At 47.4% G+C, this 18,668-nt stretch overlaps 1 protein-coding gene across 1 annotated transcript in view; it reads right to left on the bottom strand.

Annotated features, from left to right (window-relative positions):
• Positions 1–18,668, bottom strand: part of NBAS (NBAS subunit of NRZ tethering complex) — a 267,973-nt gene that overhangs the window by 45,721 nt on the left and 203,584 nt on the right. The window contains exons 45-46 of the mRNA XM_024552475.3: positions 3,425–3,643; positions 408–610 (exon numbers count right to left, since the gene is read on the bottom strand). Of these exons, the coding sequence (XP_024408243.2) occupies positions 408–610; positions 3,425–3,643 (422 nt within the window). The remainder of the gene's footprint in view (positions 1–407; positions 611–3,424; positions 3,644–18,668) is intronic.

Below are 18,668 nucleotides of genomic sequence, written 5' to 3'. Positions count from 1 at the left end.
CTCCTGTACTTTCTCAGAACCTCTGGGGACTGTTTTCCCACCACTCCGTGAAGGGAAAGTAGCAAAGCAGGATTTCAAAACCCACCCTAAGGTCACCACCAGCCTGACGCTTAGCTGTTTCACAAGCCATCTGGCCTTTCCCTTACTTCAAGAATAATGTGGAGGGGGGGTCTAACCCGAAGTTAGCGAGTTCCTTGCCATATCACACACACCACCAATAATGAAACATTGTCAGGGGTCTCTGTTCTCAAGACATAATAAGACTTTGGGACATCTAATAGTCGATCTCTCCCTTCTGTACAGTCCTTAGGAAATGCTTCTACGTGAATTATATTTCACCTCGAACAAGCTCTGTTACTGGCAGAACAGCACCTTGGGTTCTGACCGGTGGTCACTGGACTGCTCACCTCAGTGCAGAAACGACTCTCATTACTGCGCTCTGCACTATGTCCTTAGGCGACAGGCCCAGGGGCCCCACAGCCACCTCCAGCAGCTGCTGGATCATCCCGAGAGGCTGACCGTCCAAACACATGGCCACGGCTTGATCACGAAGTTTCCCTTTTTCTGACCGGGACAGATCATAGAAGTGACTGTATTTCTGCAGTATTTCCTGGGGGGAAAAATAAAAGTGGTATTCAACACCTCAGTATCCGATAGAAATTAAATGTCTACATGTACATAGTGAAACATTTAGGAGATTCTCCAAGGAAAGACATGGCAACCAGAAAACACCAGGAAGAGCGTGCACTGGCTGGGGAGAGCTCGGGCTCCAGGGCCGCCCAGACTGGAGGGCAGATCCGTGCTCCCCCAGCTTTTAGGCAGTGGGCCTTGGTGATGTCAAAGTTCAGTCTCTATGACCCCACGATGACAGCGATAGGCTCTTGTGAATAGAGGCGGTTGTGAGCGTTAAATGAGGTAAAGTAAAAGCCAGGGCTTCAGCCCATGTCACACACAGGGTAATGCTGATTAAGTCCAAGTTTCTCTATTATTATTATCATGCTACAGCCACGCAACAGTTATAATCTATTGAGTATCAACCACTAGACCCAGGTATTGCATGCATGTTATCTAATTCAATGCTTATGCTAATCCCTCAAGGGGTCTTCATTAGCTCCATTTTAACAAAAAGAAGACTGAAGACCGAAGACACTAACGTGCCCCAAGTCACAGAGCTAGCCGTGACGGGCGCCAGGATCAGAATCTGAAAGCCTCCTGTCCCCCGCCTCCGCGCCACACGGTCCCCCTTTGACGGTATGTGCCAAACCTGAAGTGACAACGAGCAATTTAAGAAACGGGGCTCACACTGTTGTTTGCAGCATGCCAGACATGACCACTTCACATTAACAACACCCTCCAGGTTCTTTACAGTTTCGCGAGTCACCCTGAGTAGACGTTTTCGTCTTTCAAACAACCACATGGTCACTGACGGGCTATTCAAAGATACTGCAGAATTACTGGGGTGTGTTTTATTTTGACTGTGGTAATGTTGTGCTTATGTTTCAGTGTATGTCTTAGAAATAGGTATGGGAACACTTATGGATAGCATAAAAAGATGACTGGGATTTTCTGTAAGATAAACTACGGGAGCAGGGGGACGGTGAGCAGGGGCAGGCCTGCAAAATTCTGCTTTGCTGGCTCCCTCGGCGAAACCTGCCGTTGACAACAACGTCTGGCCGTCAGGCAGGGTGCTCACTGGTGTCGCTACCGAGACAAGAGGGAACTGCGCCTCCTCCACAGGATGACGGTCTTTACCTTAGATGGCACTGACCTTCTAAGATGTTCTTTCACCAGGTATGTAATTAGAGGTTAAAACCAAGGCCTGAACTTAAAAGGGACAGATATATGACCTTGAATGTTTACTTCCAGGATTTACTATGAAAGGCACCTTAATAAAACCAAATAATGTCCAGTGTAGGAACCAGAAGAGTCTCCTGCTAGGGACCATCCACCGTCTCACCGAACAGCACTCACAAGCAGCCATGTGGTACCTTGAAGTCACAGCCTTGTTGAAACAAACAAGCTATTCTGTTAATAATCCTCTTGGCCCAACACACTCTTCAACTCATTGACAGACAACACATGTTCCAAGGACAGTGATGACAACTCTCTGATTTGAATGTAATACATTTGATTTAAAAAATAAGACAAGTATTTGAAAATTTAAATTTTTAATTAGAATGTTTCATACTAACAAGTATAAACCACCTGAAGAGTCCGTGTTTACCCTGGTCCTTGTAATGACGGGGCACAGCACTGTACACGTCAGGGGCAAAACTGAGGCTCGTGAAGCCGATCGGTCCCCTGAGGAGGCTTCTGTCTCGCTCACACGGTATCTAATGCTGTTCACGAGCCAGACCAACAGGCACCGAGAGATGCAGAATGCACCAAAATTGCTATCGTTATCTCTTCCACAAGGGGCTGGCGTGCACGGGTCTCACACACAGTCTGAAGTCTTCCAGTTGTCCTTTACATGGGCTCCTCTGCACTGAGTGATCTTTCTAGTGAGGAAAACTCTTTTTATAAGCGAGGAAAACAACTCATTAAACATGTTAGTCTAGGAAAAATAAAAGATGAGGCTGGTGGCCACTCACAGGTTCATCTACCACAGCATTAAATTTTAATTTCATAAATGTATATATCTAAACCCTGTTTTCACCTATAGAAAAACCATTCACTTACTGATTTGTCAACTTTTCAGTCATGGGAAAGAATATCTAAAAACGCCATGACTGCCCCACATGGTCACACACACCGAAAGCTGCCACAGCCTCAGAGACTTCCCAGCCAGCTCTACCACACTGGTCCCCACACCTTGTCGTGGGCAGGGCACCTGAGTCCCTGGGGATGCTTCCGGAGACACCACAGGGGTCCCAATGAGAAACCAACTAGGAACAATTTAATAAAGTTATACCAAAAACATGGGACACAAAAGCGGGATGAGTGCACTCGGTTAAAAAAAAAACTACTGACAGGCAGGGGTGGTTATTTCTGAATTTTTCTGAAAATGCAGGGGGGAAATCTATCATTATTCAGTTAGCGAGCACGACACCTGCCCATGAGCAGTGGGCTGGCAAACCACCCTCTTTCCCACAGCTGGGCTCTGGAGACCCTGCCTCTCCTGGGGCACCACCCAGGGCTCAACTCAGGCCCCTCCTCTCCCTCCTCCCATCTCCTCAGCTCCTTCTCCCCAAGTTATCAACTGTGTGAAGTGGCCTGGAACCCTTTTTAAAGAACAGAAAACTGAGCTGACTACCAAATGACAATGAAGAGGCAAAAAGACAAAGGCTTGAGGACCATTTTCAAGGGTACCTACAATGTTGAAAGCCCTATCAGAACTATTAATGAAGCTTTAAAGGACAAAGGGAAGAAAATGCTGACATTACCTGAGCAACTGAGCTCACAGCAGAAGTGTTCATTTCATTACCTGTTCGCTGTCTTTCAGAGAAACTATGAAGCTATGGTTCAGGGTCTCCAGGTGAGCGAGTGATTTCTCCAGATGACTCAAGGCATCTGCGTAGGTCACTGTAGAATCGCTAGCTTCTTGAATGTCTTCTTCTGAATTTCTTTTCCTTGTCTTCTCAATAAAATGTTTGACTGTTTTAATGGCCTTGCTAGTCATCTCTTTACGTGCCTCCACAGACAGCTTTAAAAGAAAGGGGTGAACAATGGTGAGAGAAACCAGCCCTGCGTCATTGTATGTGGCATATTTAATAAGGTGTTAGTGAGAAAGAGAGAACAAAAGTGCAATTTTAATATATGCAACTTTAACCAATGAGTAAGACTTTTATTATGCTAGTTTTTCTTCTGTGAAGCTAACACAGGGAAATACCATTTGTGATATTAAATTAGTAAACAGAGATTTTTATAAATGCTAATACCCACATGCAGGCAGTGCTATGATAAAACTAGTGTTCAAATAGAGTATTTGTTATAGTGCAAAAAGCAAAGTTAGTACTACAACTGTAATTCCCAGTTCTGATCACGTATTGTAAGGGAAGAATCCAAAAGGAGAAAATAGTCTAGGCAGGAAGATTTTAACTGGAACAAGGCTACAAAAATAAAACTTTAAAAGCAATCTAATTGTTTGGTATTAAGAGAAATGATAACTAGCTTATAATAAATTACTAGATAAAATATTACACAGTCATTAAAATTAGCACTACAAAAACAGTATAGAAATTTGGAAAGTGTTTACAATAAAATGTTAAATTTTAGGAATCAGAAATAAAAAAATTGTTTATATCTTGCTTATATTTAAAACCTGAACTATATTTGTACATATGGCTGAAGGCAAAATACATATATGTATATATATATACTTATATATCTAAATATCTATACTTACATATCTAATATATTAAACATATATACACATACTGTATACACCAAAAAAATTAGTGACTATTTTGTTTAAATGTTGCAATTATGAGCCATCTTGTTCTCAACTTTCCACATTTTCTATAGTAATTCTGTATTTACTCATTTACAAGCCAAGTTTTCATTGATTCTGACATGTGACCGCCACTGTGTTAGGTATGCAGGGGTTATACCTTTCTAATATTAAAAACACTGAGCTCACTTGGTCTCAAGAATACAAAATGAAGTCTAATCTCAACACATTTGATGGAGGCACCGCCCACCTGAGCCTTCTGGGGCCTCAATACACCTGTTGATTTGTGCTGCTTTGGATCCTGAATTTTAGGCTCCAGACAACTATCAAAGCATATTTTACTATAGCTTTAAAGAGACTTTTAGTTGATTTTTAAAAACAGCAGCAGACGGAGCCCTAAGACAAAACCTCACAGCCCCTATCAAAGTGTCTTCAACCTGGTCCCTGCGTGTCTCTGATCCTTCTGAAAAGCAAGCCGGGGCCTCAAGACACCACACCGGAGCCGCAGCAGGAGGTCAGCCTCTCCCGCCCTTCATTTCCTAGGTTCCCTTCAAGTCACCCTAATTAGCGTCTTATGACAGAGACAGCTAACATGCTCTTAATTCCCCACAGATACTGATAAAAAGTATCTTTGGGAAAGCACTACTCCATGTGACTTGTAACTAAGTTGGCTTTGCAAATGCAGCTTCAAAGTAAGTTCTGCAACTCCGCTTCTTGTTGGATGGCTACCTCCAGCCCCCGTGGCACTGAACAAAACCAGCAGCTACCGCTGACTGGCAAGTATAGTTACGTTATCGGCTTTCTCTACCCAAATAAACTGCACGTTCCCTTCTGTGGCTGAGGAATACAAGACGCCGGAACCTGAGTTTGGTTCAACAGGCCTCCCTGCTTCCCCCATTTCGTGGATGGGCAGACGGGGCCCGGAGAGGGGGTGGGTTAAGTGATGTGCTTGGGTTCGAGTAAAAGCCAGCATTCGGATCCCTCTGCTGTCGAACCAGTGTCCCTCTCACTGTACATCCGACAGCTCCCTCCTGGTCATTTCTGCCTCCTCACAGGCTCTGACAGTGTGCATGACAGAGGGCATGCTGGCTGAACGCTGAAAACAGGAACGACAAATGAGAGCATACCGTACTGAATCCCTCCTTTTTCTTCACCGATATTTGTTCCCCCGAGAAATACGGGCTCGGGTATACCAGCTGGCCAAGTGTTTATAGTATCCTAGCCTATCACTGGCTGGAAGAGTTTCTACAGGAGACTGGCAGGAAAGGAGGGACAGGGCAGGCCGTCCTCACTTGCAGGACGCAGGGCCGGGGAGAAACAGCAGGTCTCCACGCCCTTTGGGTAGGTCCAGCTGCATCTCCACTGTCCAAGGTTTCACTTGCCTTTGTCAACTGTCCCTGGAATGGTTGGTAAGCAATTAAATGAGGTAACATGTAAATCCATCAGCAAAAGGTCTTACCCATAGAAAATGCTCATTAAATGGAAGCTCGATTTCAGTTTGACCAACTAATACAATACATAAGCCATCTTCCACCTGCTAAGTTTTTATCTTCCTAATAAATTTGTCATGTAATTCCCCTTTAGGAAAACCTTTTTTCCGCTTCCCAAACTCCTTAGCATGCAACTCAAGGACTTCCACAAGCTGGCCCCAAGCTGACCCCTAGCCTCACAGTGTAACTGTGACCCACGCCCTGAGCTCTGGACACACAGGCCTCTCATTATTCCCTGCTGTCACCACGTACCTTGTTGTCTCAATGAAATGCTCTTTTCCCCTTTGCAAGACAAACCCCTAGTCATGTTTTGACTGAGTCATTCTGGACTCCCTGGTCCCTTCGGCCTCCACAGCCAGTCCCTTCGGCCTCCACAGCCAGTCCCTTGGCAAGGCCCCTGCTCTACCGTCTAAGCACAAGACCCACCTCCCTGCAACACGCAGACTCGGCATCACCGAGCCAAGGCCCGCACGGAAGTCTATGCTTTCACAGAACTTGCTATTGGCCCTGAGAGCTGAGTGAATATTTCCAGAGTTTTAAGTTTTTACCTCGTCACCAGTGTCAGCATGAAAGCTTTTTTCCTTATTTTGAATGATGTTTCAAAATAACTAAATAACGACACTTACCCAGAATATAGAGTGTAAATAAATGAAGCCCTAAGTTAGACACCCCGAGAGAGCCGGGGCCCCTAAGGCGCAGACTAATATGATGCTAAAGGACCCCAGGGCTTTTATTCCACCGTGCATTTCAGCTTTTCACCTGTTTACTTTGTAAAAACAGGATTATGGCTGAAAGACTATAGGGTGAGTTTAAGAAACAGAAGTTTAACACTGAATTTACAGCTAGCAGACTTATTTTCTTTGAGTTCTTGCATGACGGAACAAGCAGGAAGGAAAAGAGAGTAACACGGACGAATCGTGCCGCGGGGAAAGCAGCAATCTCCTCGCTGACCCGAGTGGCCACAGTGTGCCTTTCTTCTCAGCCTTCTTTCCGAAGCCCGTGAGTGAACATGCCATTCATACACATCATCATCATCATCATCACCAAGCAAAGATCTTTTTACACTATTCCCTGACAGCAATTTGCAATTGCTATTAAAAAATGTGGATTTTGAAAGCTAATTGGCTAAACTGTTCTATCACTCGATAAATAGGTAATGAACATCTGTTTTCAAGGCCCCATGGAGAGATGAGATAAAAATAGGAGGCAGGCTCAAAGAAATCACATTCAGTAGAGGAGATAACATGGTGGGAAGGGGAAAAATCAAGGAGACACCCATGACATCTGCAAGTTGTGCGGGGTGAACCTTTGAGGTATCCCCAGCCCCCACCCAACTGCATCACCTCCCCAGCACCACTCAACGCCACGCCACCATCACCCCTCAGGCACTGCGATGGCTCTCAATGGCCTCCCACTGTGGTCACCAGGAACACGAGCATCCCGTGGTGAGCCACGCTCCAGCCCACGAAGTCTGAACCAGAGCGACGTGGCATTTCTGAGCCAGTGTGATAAGTAACCCACATGTTCTGTTATCCAGTCCCCCTCCTCTCCCAGCCGTGCAGCTGAGGAGGAGAAGGTCCCAGATGGTAGGGCAGCCAGCAGGCTGGACCCTAAGTGACTCCGTGGCACAGACCGCTTTGCTACCTCTCAGTGGAGCAGGAGCATGAGGGAATGTGAACCGTGGTTGTGTTAAGCCACGGTGCTGTTGGCTTTAGTTGGTTACTCCAGCCTTCCCCTAGGAGCAGAGCAGTATTTTCAGAAGAGAAATCAGATCGCATCACTTCACGTAAATCTATTAAATGGCTTCCCAAGTCACCAAAATAAAACCCCATCTCTGATGCCCTATTGGGCCCTGTGGGACTGCCTCTTCACCTCCCCTGCCTGTCCAATCCTACTTCCCCTCCCCACACTGCTACTCCACTCCCAGCACACTGGCCTCCCTGTGTCCCTCAGCGCCCTTCCACTTGCTGGTCCCTCTGATGAAAGTGTTCTCCCGGAAATCCTCCTGCCTGGTCCCTGTGCTTCCTTCAGGATTTCCTCCTGACCAGGCATTATTATTTTTGACTTTACCACTGACATACTGGCTTTCTACCTGCTTCCTGTCTGTCACGGTTATCTTCCCGGAGCCCAGAATGGTGGCTCACACATAATAAACACCAATGTGTCGGTTCTACGGCGAACAAGTGACACCATTTTGAGAGACGGAACAGCAAAGGCAGAGTCGCAGACTGGGCTTTTCAAGCAGATATTGAGGCTGATATTGAGCAGGTATTACGCAGCCACTAAGGCCGCTATTGAGGAAACGGCAGCGGACTTGGGGGGTCTGTATAACCCCCGGCGAGAGCTCCAGTTTGGACAGGGCAGGGGTGGAAAGGGCCCCACAGGAAACACGGCAGGCGCTGCAGGTCTGTCACACGTTCATTCGTTTGGTTGGCTGGTTGGTCAGTTCTCACAACCCTTTACAAAGATCTAAGACCCAGGCTTGGCTAAGGGCAGCACAAGAACAGGCAGTGAGCTGAACTTGGCCTGCAGGCCACAGCTTCCTGACCCCTAACCTATAATATTAAGGAGCTACAGTTGGAAAGATGAACTGAGAATAAGTTGTGAGTGGTCCTGAGCGCCAGGACAGCTGCCGTGCCGTCTGAACCACAGGCGTTCAGAAGCCACCTGGCACACCGAGGACAATTACATGGAAGTGGACTACTTGGTTCCCTCTTAAAAATACACTATAGGATTATAGTGTATTGTATATAATACACTATATATAATTATATATTATATTATATAGGTATTATATAGTGTATTATAGGATTATAACCTCACACCAAAGAAATATATGAAACCTGTCTCTGAGAAAAAAATAAAATGCCAACCTTTTTCAAGCCTCCCTTCACATGTCCTTCCAGGATCAGTTCAGAGGTCACTCCTCAGGAGGCGGTCCAGGGAGAAGCCATCCATCGCTGATACCGCCTCCGCCCCAGGGACACACCACCCCGCCTGTGCCTTCCTGAAGCACTCACTTACCCATATCAAAGCGCGCACCGCATTGCATTAAAACCTTCCGGTTACTTGTACATCTCCCTGACTAAACGATGAGATCCTTCTGGGCAGAAACCGTGCTTTTCAAGTCTCTGTACTGCTGGCACTTAATACACCGTCTAGCACATTGCAGGCAAACAGAAGATAGCGGCTAAATTACTGAACAACCCCCATCAACATACAGGGAAAAAGAACCTTTGAGAGTGCAACGAAATGACACGTTCTCAACACGTCCCTAGAAACCTGTGTCCAGAATGTGCCCGACGGCTCCGATGTGCCAGCGACTCTGCAATATCCTGTTCCCATGCGAGGCCCCAGGAGACTGGAATCACAAAAGGACATTTTAAAGGACTTGACACAAAATCAACGGGACCACGTGTATGCCACAGGACAATCCGTGGTCATCAGAAGTCGTGGAGGAAGAGGCACAAGGACGTTAAACAAGCGATGACTTTTCCTTTGTCCACAAGATAGACAGCCACCGAGTGACTGGATCAGGCCCCTGCCCCAGGGCATGTCAAGGCCTGGCTGGAGACGCACAGAAGCGAGATCACTATAGAACTACAACAGGGTAAACACGAGCTGCCACGGAGGGTCTTGGGAGGCGCCCCTTGTCCCGAAGGAAGTGAGGGGCTGGGGCACCAGGAAAGGTTTGCTGAGGGGGCTACTTCTAAGAAGAGTCCTCAGGACTGAGTGGGCATTAGCACAAGAAAAGACTTCCAGGCGGTCCCCAGGTCCAGGGAGCCAGTGGGGACAGAGAATACTGAGGTTGGCTGGAGTGCAGAGGGCAGAAAGGCCAGGCAGAGAGGGAGGGAGAGGCAAGCAGCGGCGAGCAGTGGAAGGGCCGCGTGCCAGGCTGATGGGACGGTCCTTTCTCATCCTCGAGCCTGGGAAGCCGGACAGAAAGGGGTGTGAGCGAGAGAATGACACAGTCAGTATGACTGCTCCCCACTAACGGCTTCACCAAAACCCACCGGGACAACTTTCATCGCGGGCAGGAGCTGCAGGGCTGAGCAGGCTTGCTCAGCAGACACTACTTTTTCCCTTTGTAAACTGAACACCGCGTGACTTTGAGGGTAAGGCTGACACTGAGGTAATGGCAGGTGACTTAAGAAAACCCAGCTGCTGCCGACAGACTCAGGTGGGAAAACTGGGGTTTGCACACGGTTTACATTGCTAACAGCAACCACCTAGCACAGTGGGCAAGTCATGAGCAAAGTTATTTGATTCACATATTTTTAACATCACAGTTAATTTGGAGGTTGAAAGACATTCCTTAGACTAATAAAAGGTGGATCAATATCCACTCAGTTTGGTTTCCTTTGAAAACCTCACAGTACTTTTTTATCGTTCCCTCCTTCAAGCAGACACATCAACCTTCACCACATGCTGGGCCTGGTCCTGGCACAGAGGAACAAAGGTAAATTAAGGCACAATCCCTACCTTTACGAATATACGCCCTAATGGGGAAGCCAAACACAAAAATATTCATAAAATGCGACAGAGGTATAAATTAACTATGTGGGTGTACTTACAAAAATGTGTTAGGAAGGCAAGCAAACCTTTACAAAGGTGGGGGCACGGCAATCGGGCCTTGCAGGGTGAGCAAGTGTACATGGGGGAGGAGACGGGGTCGGGGGCAGGGGGGCCTTCAGGGGAGAGAGCGGCGTGGCGACTTAAACAGAGGCTTTTAGGAAGGAGACAGTTCTGTGGCTATGACTTTCGACCTTTCTGTGTGCCCCCAAACACCCAAGGGATGTAGTCTCCTCCCCCCTAAAACTGTGGCTCACTACCACACAGAGTCTCGCGGGCACAGAGGAGCGGGTACAGGGGAACAGCCAAGACGATACTTAGGAAAAGAGGAAGAATTATTTTTAAAAGAGATCAACATATCCCAGGAGTTTGACCCCCCATGGCTCCTCACTCACACTGACAAGAAAATTTGGCCACTTGCCCCTCCCCAGCCCCAGTCTCTCTGGAAAGTCACTGGCTTGAGGGTGAGGAGAAGCCTTAGTGCACGTGGAAGGTCTGTGCGTGTTCAGGGGACACAGTCCTGCAGGAGACGGGATGCAAAGGAGGGTGGGGGTCACCACGGTGTCGGGCTGGGAGCCACACGTTCTCCGTTAGGACCGTGGCATGCATGACACCTCACCAAATGTCTTTTGGAAGAATACCCAGATGCAGATAGCTTCAAGGGAACTGGTTTCTAAATTTTCACCTTCTTCAAATTCTCTTTCCTGAAACTGATCTCCTGGAGAACATGCTGGAAGCCAGGGTGCTGCACCGGTTCTCTCTGCGATCCCTGTTCTCCACAACTGTGCCTCCACTTACACGGGAAAGGCCTGCCCCACACCCTTCCTGAACCTGACTTGGCGTCCACTGTCCTGGAGTCCAACAAGCTCCCGGACACCGAGCAAAGGGACAATCCAAGCCACGGGTGCATGAAAGGATTCTGATAACTGCACAGCAAATTACTTTGTGCACGTCACACGGCTTCTAATTCTTTACTTTCAACAAAATTCATGAAGAATCTAATTAAGTTGTCAGCTAATAAATCATTAAAAATCATTTTGAACAATAGACCACTTTGTGATCTTTGGCTGACAGCTTGGAGGGCATTCAAGGACTTGAGTGGCACTACTATGACGAAACCCCTCCCCCATCCACTTATGTGAATAAGGCTTTTAAATATTCATATCCATAAAAAGAGGAAATGGGAAGAATTGATGTTGAATGCAATCTCAATCTAGCAATAAGTGACAGTCATCCACAGACACACAAACTAATTAAAAATAATGTTTAAAGCCCTACCTACTTTATTAAGATGCACATTTTAAATACAACTTTATTTTTATAATTAGTACATATTTATTAAAAATTTTAACATATCTATGTTGCTCTGGTCTAATGTATAAAGCAGTAATTTAAACAAGAACTCAATGCAGAGCCATAATGAAAAATATTAGAGCCCCATGGTAAGAAAAACTGTAAATGTTAATTTCTACTTATGGAATTATTTTTGATGTAGAGACACAAGACTTTTAAGCATAAAAGCACCTCATCATGATAAAATCCCAGGACAGCGAACTGCAAAAACTCTCAACGAAAAACAACTCTGTCGGAACTCCTCCAGTAAGGGACGTGACCGAATCCTAGGGTGACTTCTGGCTGTCAAAGGCCATTAGGATGAACACAGTCCCTCTCCAAGCACCTGAGCAAGCCCAAGGTTGCCAGAAGCACAGACTGTTTGTCCTGCCATAACCCAGAGACAGGCCAACAGGCCCTGCCACCACGTAGAGCGGCCACGCTAGAAAGCCGGCAGTCACAAACCTCTCTGGCCCTCTGAGGGGTGAAGCTTCCCCACGCAGAACTGTCTGCTCAAGGATCGGAAGCTGTCTTTGAAATGCCAGCGCCTTGCTCCACCTTGCACATCTTCCATCACAAAGATGTAAGAAGCTGGTCTTCCAGGTGAGTGTGTTAGCAAGCCCAGAAGGCCCCGACAGGGACCAGCACCTCTGCCCCCCATCAGCGCCCGTCAGGGCCTTTCCCTTAGCACAGCCAGCGTGTGTAAAGCCCCCTGCCCTCTGCTTTGGTGAAGTCAGACCCAGGTGACGCGATTCTCTTCCCTGCTGCAGTGGTTATCACAAACAAAACTAGAGTCTGGCTTTATTTCTCTTCCACAAAAAGAACAAAGTAGGGAAAGAAAGGATGCACCCTTTCTAGCTGCTAAAGATATGTTTGCTCTGGCCCTGGGCAGGTGGCTCTGCTGTTAGAACGCTGTCCCCATACACCAAGGTGTGGGTTCGATCCCAGATCAGGGCACGTACAAGGATCAACCAATGGATGCATAAATAAGGGGAACAACAAAATGAATGTCCGTCTCTCCCCCGCCCTTCCTCTCCTTCTCTAACAAGTCAAGTAAGAGAAAGAGGTGCTAAAGCGATGGTGGTGTATCTCAACTGTCACGTAAACGCAGACTGCCCTGAACACAAACAGAGCCACACGCAGTTTTACCCTAACTGTCAGTATTTAAAATGCCGAAAACTACAACGTCCTTTGTACCCACTTAAAATTATGGTAGAAAATGTTAAGGTATCAAGTGCTACAGTCGGAATGTGCGTGCTCCCCCTAAATTCATATACTGAAATACTAACCACCAAAGGTTAGGCTGTTAATAGGTGCGCAGAGCCCTCATTCATGAGCTCTGTGCCCTCTACAAGAGGCCTCCGAGACCCCTGGCTCACCACGTGAGGACACAGGAAGAAGGCACTAGCTGTAAAAAGGAAGAAGCCCTCACGCAAAGGTGGCTGTGCTGGCACCCTGATCTCGGACGTTCGGCCTCCAGAACTGAGAGCAACACATTTCTGCCGTTTGTAAGGTTCTCCGTCTGCAGCGCTTTGCTGTGGCAGCCCAGAAAGACCAAGCGTGTGGGAGGATAACCAGGCTATTCTAAATTCTCTTAGGCACAGGAGTGAAGCAGTTCCAAGTCCTCTGCTCTAGAGCACTATTTCCCTGAAGTGTGATTTTTGTTTAACCACTGGTACTGAAATCAACTGAGCACACTTCAACAACACAAACTCCCGAGCCCTCGTCAGACTGACTGACTCAGCCTGCGGGGTTGGGGACAGCACTGGAACTGGGGGTAAGAAACGAGGAAACCTGTATTGTGCAGAAGCTTCCCTTGGTGAGCTCTAATGGCAACGCAAGTGTGTGACATGTCATTGCAAGCTCTGGGGACTTTCAGCTTTCAAGTGCCGTGACCAACTGGCTGGTGTTGAATGAGGGACATGGTGGGAGGTGGCTCCTGGGACTGAAGGCTGAGGGACAGAGAGGGCCACCGGTCAAAAGAGGTCCAGACAGGTTGCAGGGGTGAGGGGTGGGGGCGGTTGAAAGAACAAGGCAGTTTTGGATCTAAATGATATACCTAAGGAACCAGAAGACACCAATACGCCATCTGTATTAGCTGCCACAGTGTAACCTCCCAGATGCATGTGACCAGGGGCTGTCAGCTGACCCAGCAGCTTCTAAACTTTTCTGCCTAAGACCCATAGTAAGAAACATATTATACATCAAAACTCAGTAATAACACAATGGAGGTACATACATATATGCATGTATTAAAAGCAAGCAGAAGTCATAAGTCAGTTTCTAAAACACCTGTAAGTCTGCTCCAGCGATGACAATGTTATTGCACGATCCAGCAAACATCGGGACTACAAACAAGGTGTGCAATTATTTCAGTCAGATTTAACTGACTTCATTAAAAAAAAATTACGTTATGTTTCACCAAGGGCATGATAGTTGATCTCATCTAGGTCCACTTTCCCTATGGACCACGAGGCCCATCTCGGCAGGGCCCACGTCTCATTGGAGCTTTACTCTTAGAGCTTAGGACAGTGTTTGAAGCACTGCACTTTTCCTTTTAAAATTGTAACTATAGAATAGTATTAAATAGTATCTTAAATATTGTGGAACCGAAAGTGAAAATTGAGTTTTTAAAAAATTTGTTTTAATTAGATATTCAAACACAAAAATCAGAATGCAAGTTTTATCACATTCAATTGTATGCTTAACAACAACAAAAAAAATCACCTCATAATTTTGCTCTTTGGCTTGATCAATTGCTAATGCAATAAAAATGAATGGTGCAGGACAGTGGGGCCACTTTATCTTTGCCTTCTTCCTTTGCCTTGTAACACTGACAAGCAGTGTCTGCGGTGTTGCGGCTGAGACGAAACAAATTCACACAGACTACCGAGTCCTGTGGAGGAAAAGGGACTGCAGGGACACTCTCTCAAGAGGAGAGCACCCTGACCCTTGCCCTGACAGGCTTTTATTGGCTTAGTTTGCATAGGAATACAGGGCATATATGGAAAGGTCATCAATCACTGTCAGGCAAAAATGATCAAATAATAGAGAACATTCAAAGAACTCTGAGGGCTTATTCTGAGTCAGGGTCAGATGGTTAAAAGACCATAAAACTTTGGGGAAACAAACTCATTTCATGCTTGAACCCTTATGTTTAAATTGAGGGTATTAGCAAAGCAGGTTTCAAAGGATTTTATGCATTCTCTCTCAGGCCTCATCACCCAAGGGAACCTGCCCTTTCCAGCACAGGGCCACACCCACCTCCAGCATTGTTTCCTGCTTAAGTCAGGGAGGGGAAGTAAGGCAGCCAAGAGATTAGGAGACTTCTTGCAGACAGAATGAAGACTCAGGCTATGTCAAAGCCAAGGGGCAAGGGTCCATCACTCCCTTTTTCTATAGCCCCCCCAAGTCCTTCCAAGGGCCCCTTCATGACTGTGCCTGTCTTAGGTCGTCCCTCCTTTGAGGAATCTTACCGTGTGGCTAACCAGTCATCCTCCCGGGGCCAAGAAGGGTGAGGTGAAAGGGGGCAGAGGTGGTGCCCCTATGAGGAAGATAAGCTTTGTCTCCTAAATGGCTTATGGTCAAACGGTCTTTTTACTCAGCCTTAGCCACGGGGGATTACAGCTTCTGAAACTAGGCAGGGTGGTTCCCAACAAATGTGACCACAGAATTACTATTATTCTTTAGCAGACTATTCATGGCCCTACCTTTTTGACTATTCCCTTTCAGCCGTGTCATAAGCTAATGCCTCCTAAGCTTTCGGATAGCTTGAAAGTCACCTTTATCTTAATGGTGAGGGACCTGAGGAACGTTTGGAAGGAGGTGGAACATTCCTGCAGTCAGTACTGAGTACTTCTGTCCATTGCTGCTGTGCATAGAGGTTTTTAAAAGAGTCTGAGAGCATTCACTCACACTTTCCATTTAAAATTCCACCTGGATCACATGCAGGCATGTGCTAAACACAAATGGTTGCTACTAAGATCATTTTAGGTAGATTCACCGAATTTATATCAAAACCAAGTGTAAATTTGAAAATCCTGATCTTATCCCAACCCTTGAAACTACTTAGGATCATTAAAAACCAAACTAAACTGTTGCTGGATTTTTGAAATTGAGCTGAAAAGAATCCAAATGTCATTTTTTGACCTTAAAGGTAGTGATAAAACAGGAAGAAGGATCAAAGTGAGAGACAGTAAGTAGGAAAGAGGAGGGGTGCAGGATGAGCAAAGGATGGAGGGGTTAAGGGCGTCCATGCCACTGAAGATGGGCAGATGAACGGTAACTCTGAGCTGTGAAGTCGGCCAGACACATGGGCCAGCGGTCAGCAGTGGGTTCATTTCCACACTCCTTTCCCCCGCTGCTTTTTTTCACGTTAGAATATGCTTGGGTATTTGCTGTACATTATTCTGAGGTTGTTTGTTAACTCTGCTGTCTTCCCCAAGATTTCTGCCCCGGGAATGTGGAGCCCACACACTCCACAGGGAGACGAGGATCCTTCCTGCACTTACTAATGCAGAGGCCAAGGAGGGCGGCAGCCACACAGCTGCCAGACGCCCGCCCCCTTGGGGGCAGAGGCACGAGTGTTTACCATGGGGCGGTGCACATGGTCTTCTGGCCAATTTTCACCTTCTCGTACTAAATTGTTACCTTAGCCAATCTGCAATAATTTTCCAAGCACAAACAGAGAAAGAGCTTTCTGTTTGCCAGTCAGGCCAATCATCACCATCACCCCAGGTGGGTGTTTGCAGCCAATTTTTCAGCCAAGGGCAACAGTGGAACGAAAGATTCGGGGAGCAGGCCCAGATATGAATCCTGGCTTTCACTGCTTTCTCATTGGACACTGGAGCGGTTATTTAACTTCCTTGAGCCCTGATTTTCTCCTCTGTGAAAGTAGTGATGAAAGCATTTACTTCACAGGGCCGGCAGGACGATTCACAGGGTAACGTCACAATAAATAGTCTCTTCCTTCTCTTCTAAGTCTGTTTGGAAGACCGGATTTGTAGGGGTAAATGGAGGAGACTGGTTAATGCAGACCAGTTCAGGGGCAGCCTGGGTGACTACATGGACCTTCGGAAACATTAGTTTCCCCTTATTATTAGAGGGCGGCACTGACAGACCATTAAGGGCCAACTTGTGGACTTCTGCAGCTCACAATATCCAGAATGGATGCTATCTCCACAGCCCTCCTTTGAGGAAGCAGCCAGAAGGGGCCCCTGAAACAAGCTGTCTGCGTGGCAACACATCTCTTCATGACCTGAGCATGGCTGAGGGGACCAGGGACAGGGGATGCACCAAAGGCAGCCACGTTGAGGCTGCACAGCAATGACCTGGCCGGCTCTGTCCTCTGAGGCCACTCTACCCTGGATAGTGGTACGCAGTCAAAATGGTCCCTCTCTGGGGAAAATTCTGATGTGAGTGTATGAGTGTGTGTGAGTGTGAGAGGCAGGGAGCCAGAGTGAGCAAGGTCCCACATCCCTGTCCTGTGTCCTCACTCGTCAGTGTCCGGGAAGCTCTGCTCACCGAGATGGTCTCCTTTTGCTCATTCTTGGTGTTGGGTCTCCGTGTTCTCACCACAGTGCCCACTAACCAGCGCCGCCAGAGTGTGGGGCTCCATACAGCCTGAAAGAACCTGCTTCTAAAGCTCCATGTACAGAATCACACCACCACCAAATGCTACTTCTCTCCCCTCCTCCCACAGCCCTTCTCCAATCCCTGAGCCACCCACAGGTGCGCACCAGCTCCTTGCTTCCTGTCCAAGGTACATCCAAGCTCTGCTGGGTGTCTCTCAGGGATTCCTTGTAATGTACAGCCAACTGGGACCAAACGAACCCTCTGACTCACTAAAGGTAAGAAGCTTCATGGGCTCTGAAATGTGGAAAAGACTTTATGTCCTGGACTTGACTTATTTCAGCTACAGCGACCCTTCTGTGCTTTTCAATTCCTAATGCAGAAGAGCGTCACACAGCCAATGTCAAGCCTGGAATCAGGAGACCTGGCTGTGAAAATGGGATTGCACGCTTACTACTTGTTGAACTCTGGACACGCCTCCTTGAAGAATCTGACTTTCAGACTGGAGATGAGAGTACTTGTTCTGTAACCACCCCCACAAGACAGCTGTGAATATCGTCACACTCAAATCCGGGCTGCCTGCTCTGTTTCCGTGAGCATGTGCCTTGTGTCCCAGATTGCGCACCCACTGGAAGCATTCCCTTTGCCACGCGGCCTCCCTGCTGCTCCTCACAGAGTCCCAGGCTGCTCCCTACCAGGCCTGTCCCCTTTCTAGTCCATGTACCGGTGATCAGTGCCCCACTCCTGGGGGATCTTACTCCCGTGTTACCTTCTCAGTGAGGTGTCCTCGGACCACCGTGGTTTAGACTGCATGGTCCAGCTGGCCACCCTCCTGAGTCCTCCCCAGGCTTACCTTCCATCTGTCTTCATCCCCGCGGCATGAACACTATCTCGTTCTCGTTTACTGTCTGGCTTCCACCTTTCCCCAGTGTATGGTGTCTAAGGTTAGAGACATTCATCTCTTCTGTTTAGGGCTATATACCTCGCACTAAGAACAATTCCTGATACATAGTAGGCGCTGATGTTGACTTTCCACTGTTGTATAACAAACCACCCAATGTAGAAGCTTAAAACACTAATTATCTTACAGTTTCTAGGACTCGTGAATCTGGCTGTGGCTTGGGTAGGTGCCTCCAGAGTAAGGTCTCTCATGAGGTCACCCTCAAACCAGCGGCCAGCACCGCAGTGTCACCTGATGACCGGGAGGAGGTGGAGGTCCACCTCCACATTGCCTCACGTGGTCATGAACAGCTGGGTCTCTGGTCACGGGGCTCCACACAGCACGGACACTACCTTCCCCAAGAGCGACCGGG

This window comes from Desmodus rotundus, chromosome 5 (genome assembly GCF_022682495.2).
Source record: "Desmodus rotundus isolate HL8 chromosome 5, HLdesRot8A.1, whole genome shotgun sequence".
Classification (NCBI taxonomy): Eukaryota; Metazoa; Chordata; class Mammalia; order Chiroptera; family Phyllostomidae; genus Desmodus; species Desmodus rotundus.
This window is presented reverse-complemented; position numbering and strand designations above follow the sequence as displayed.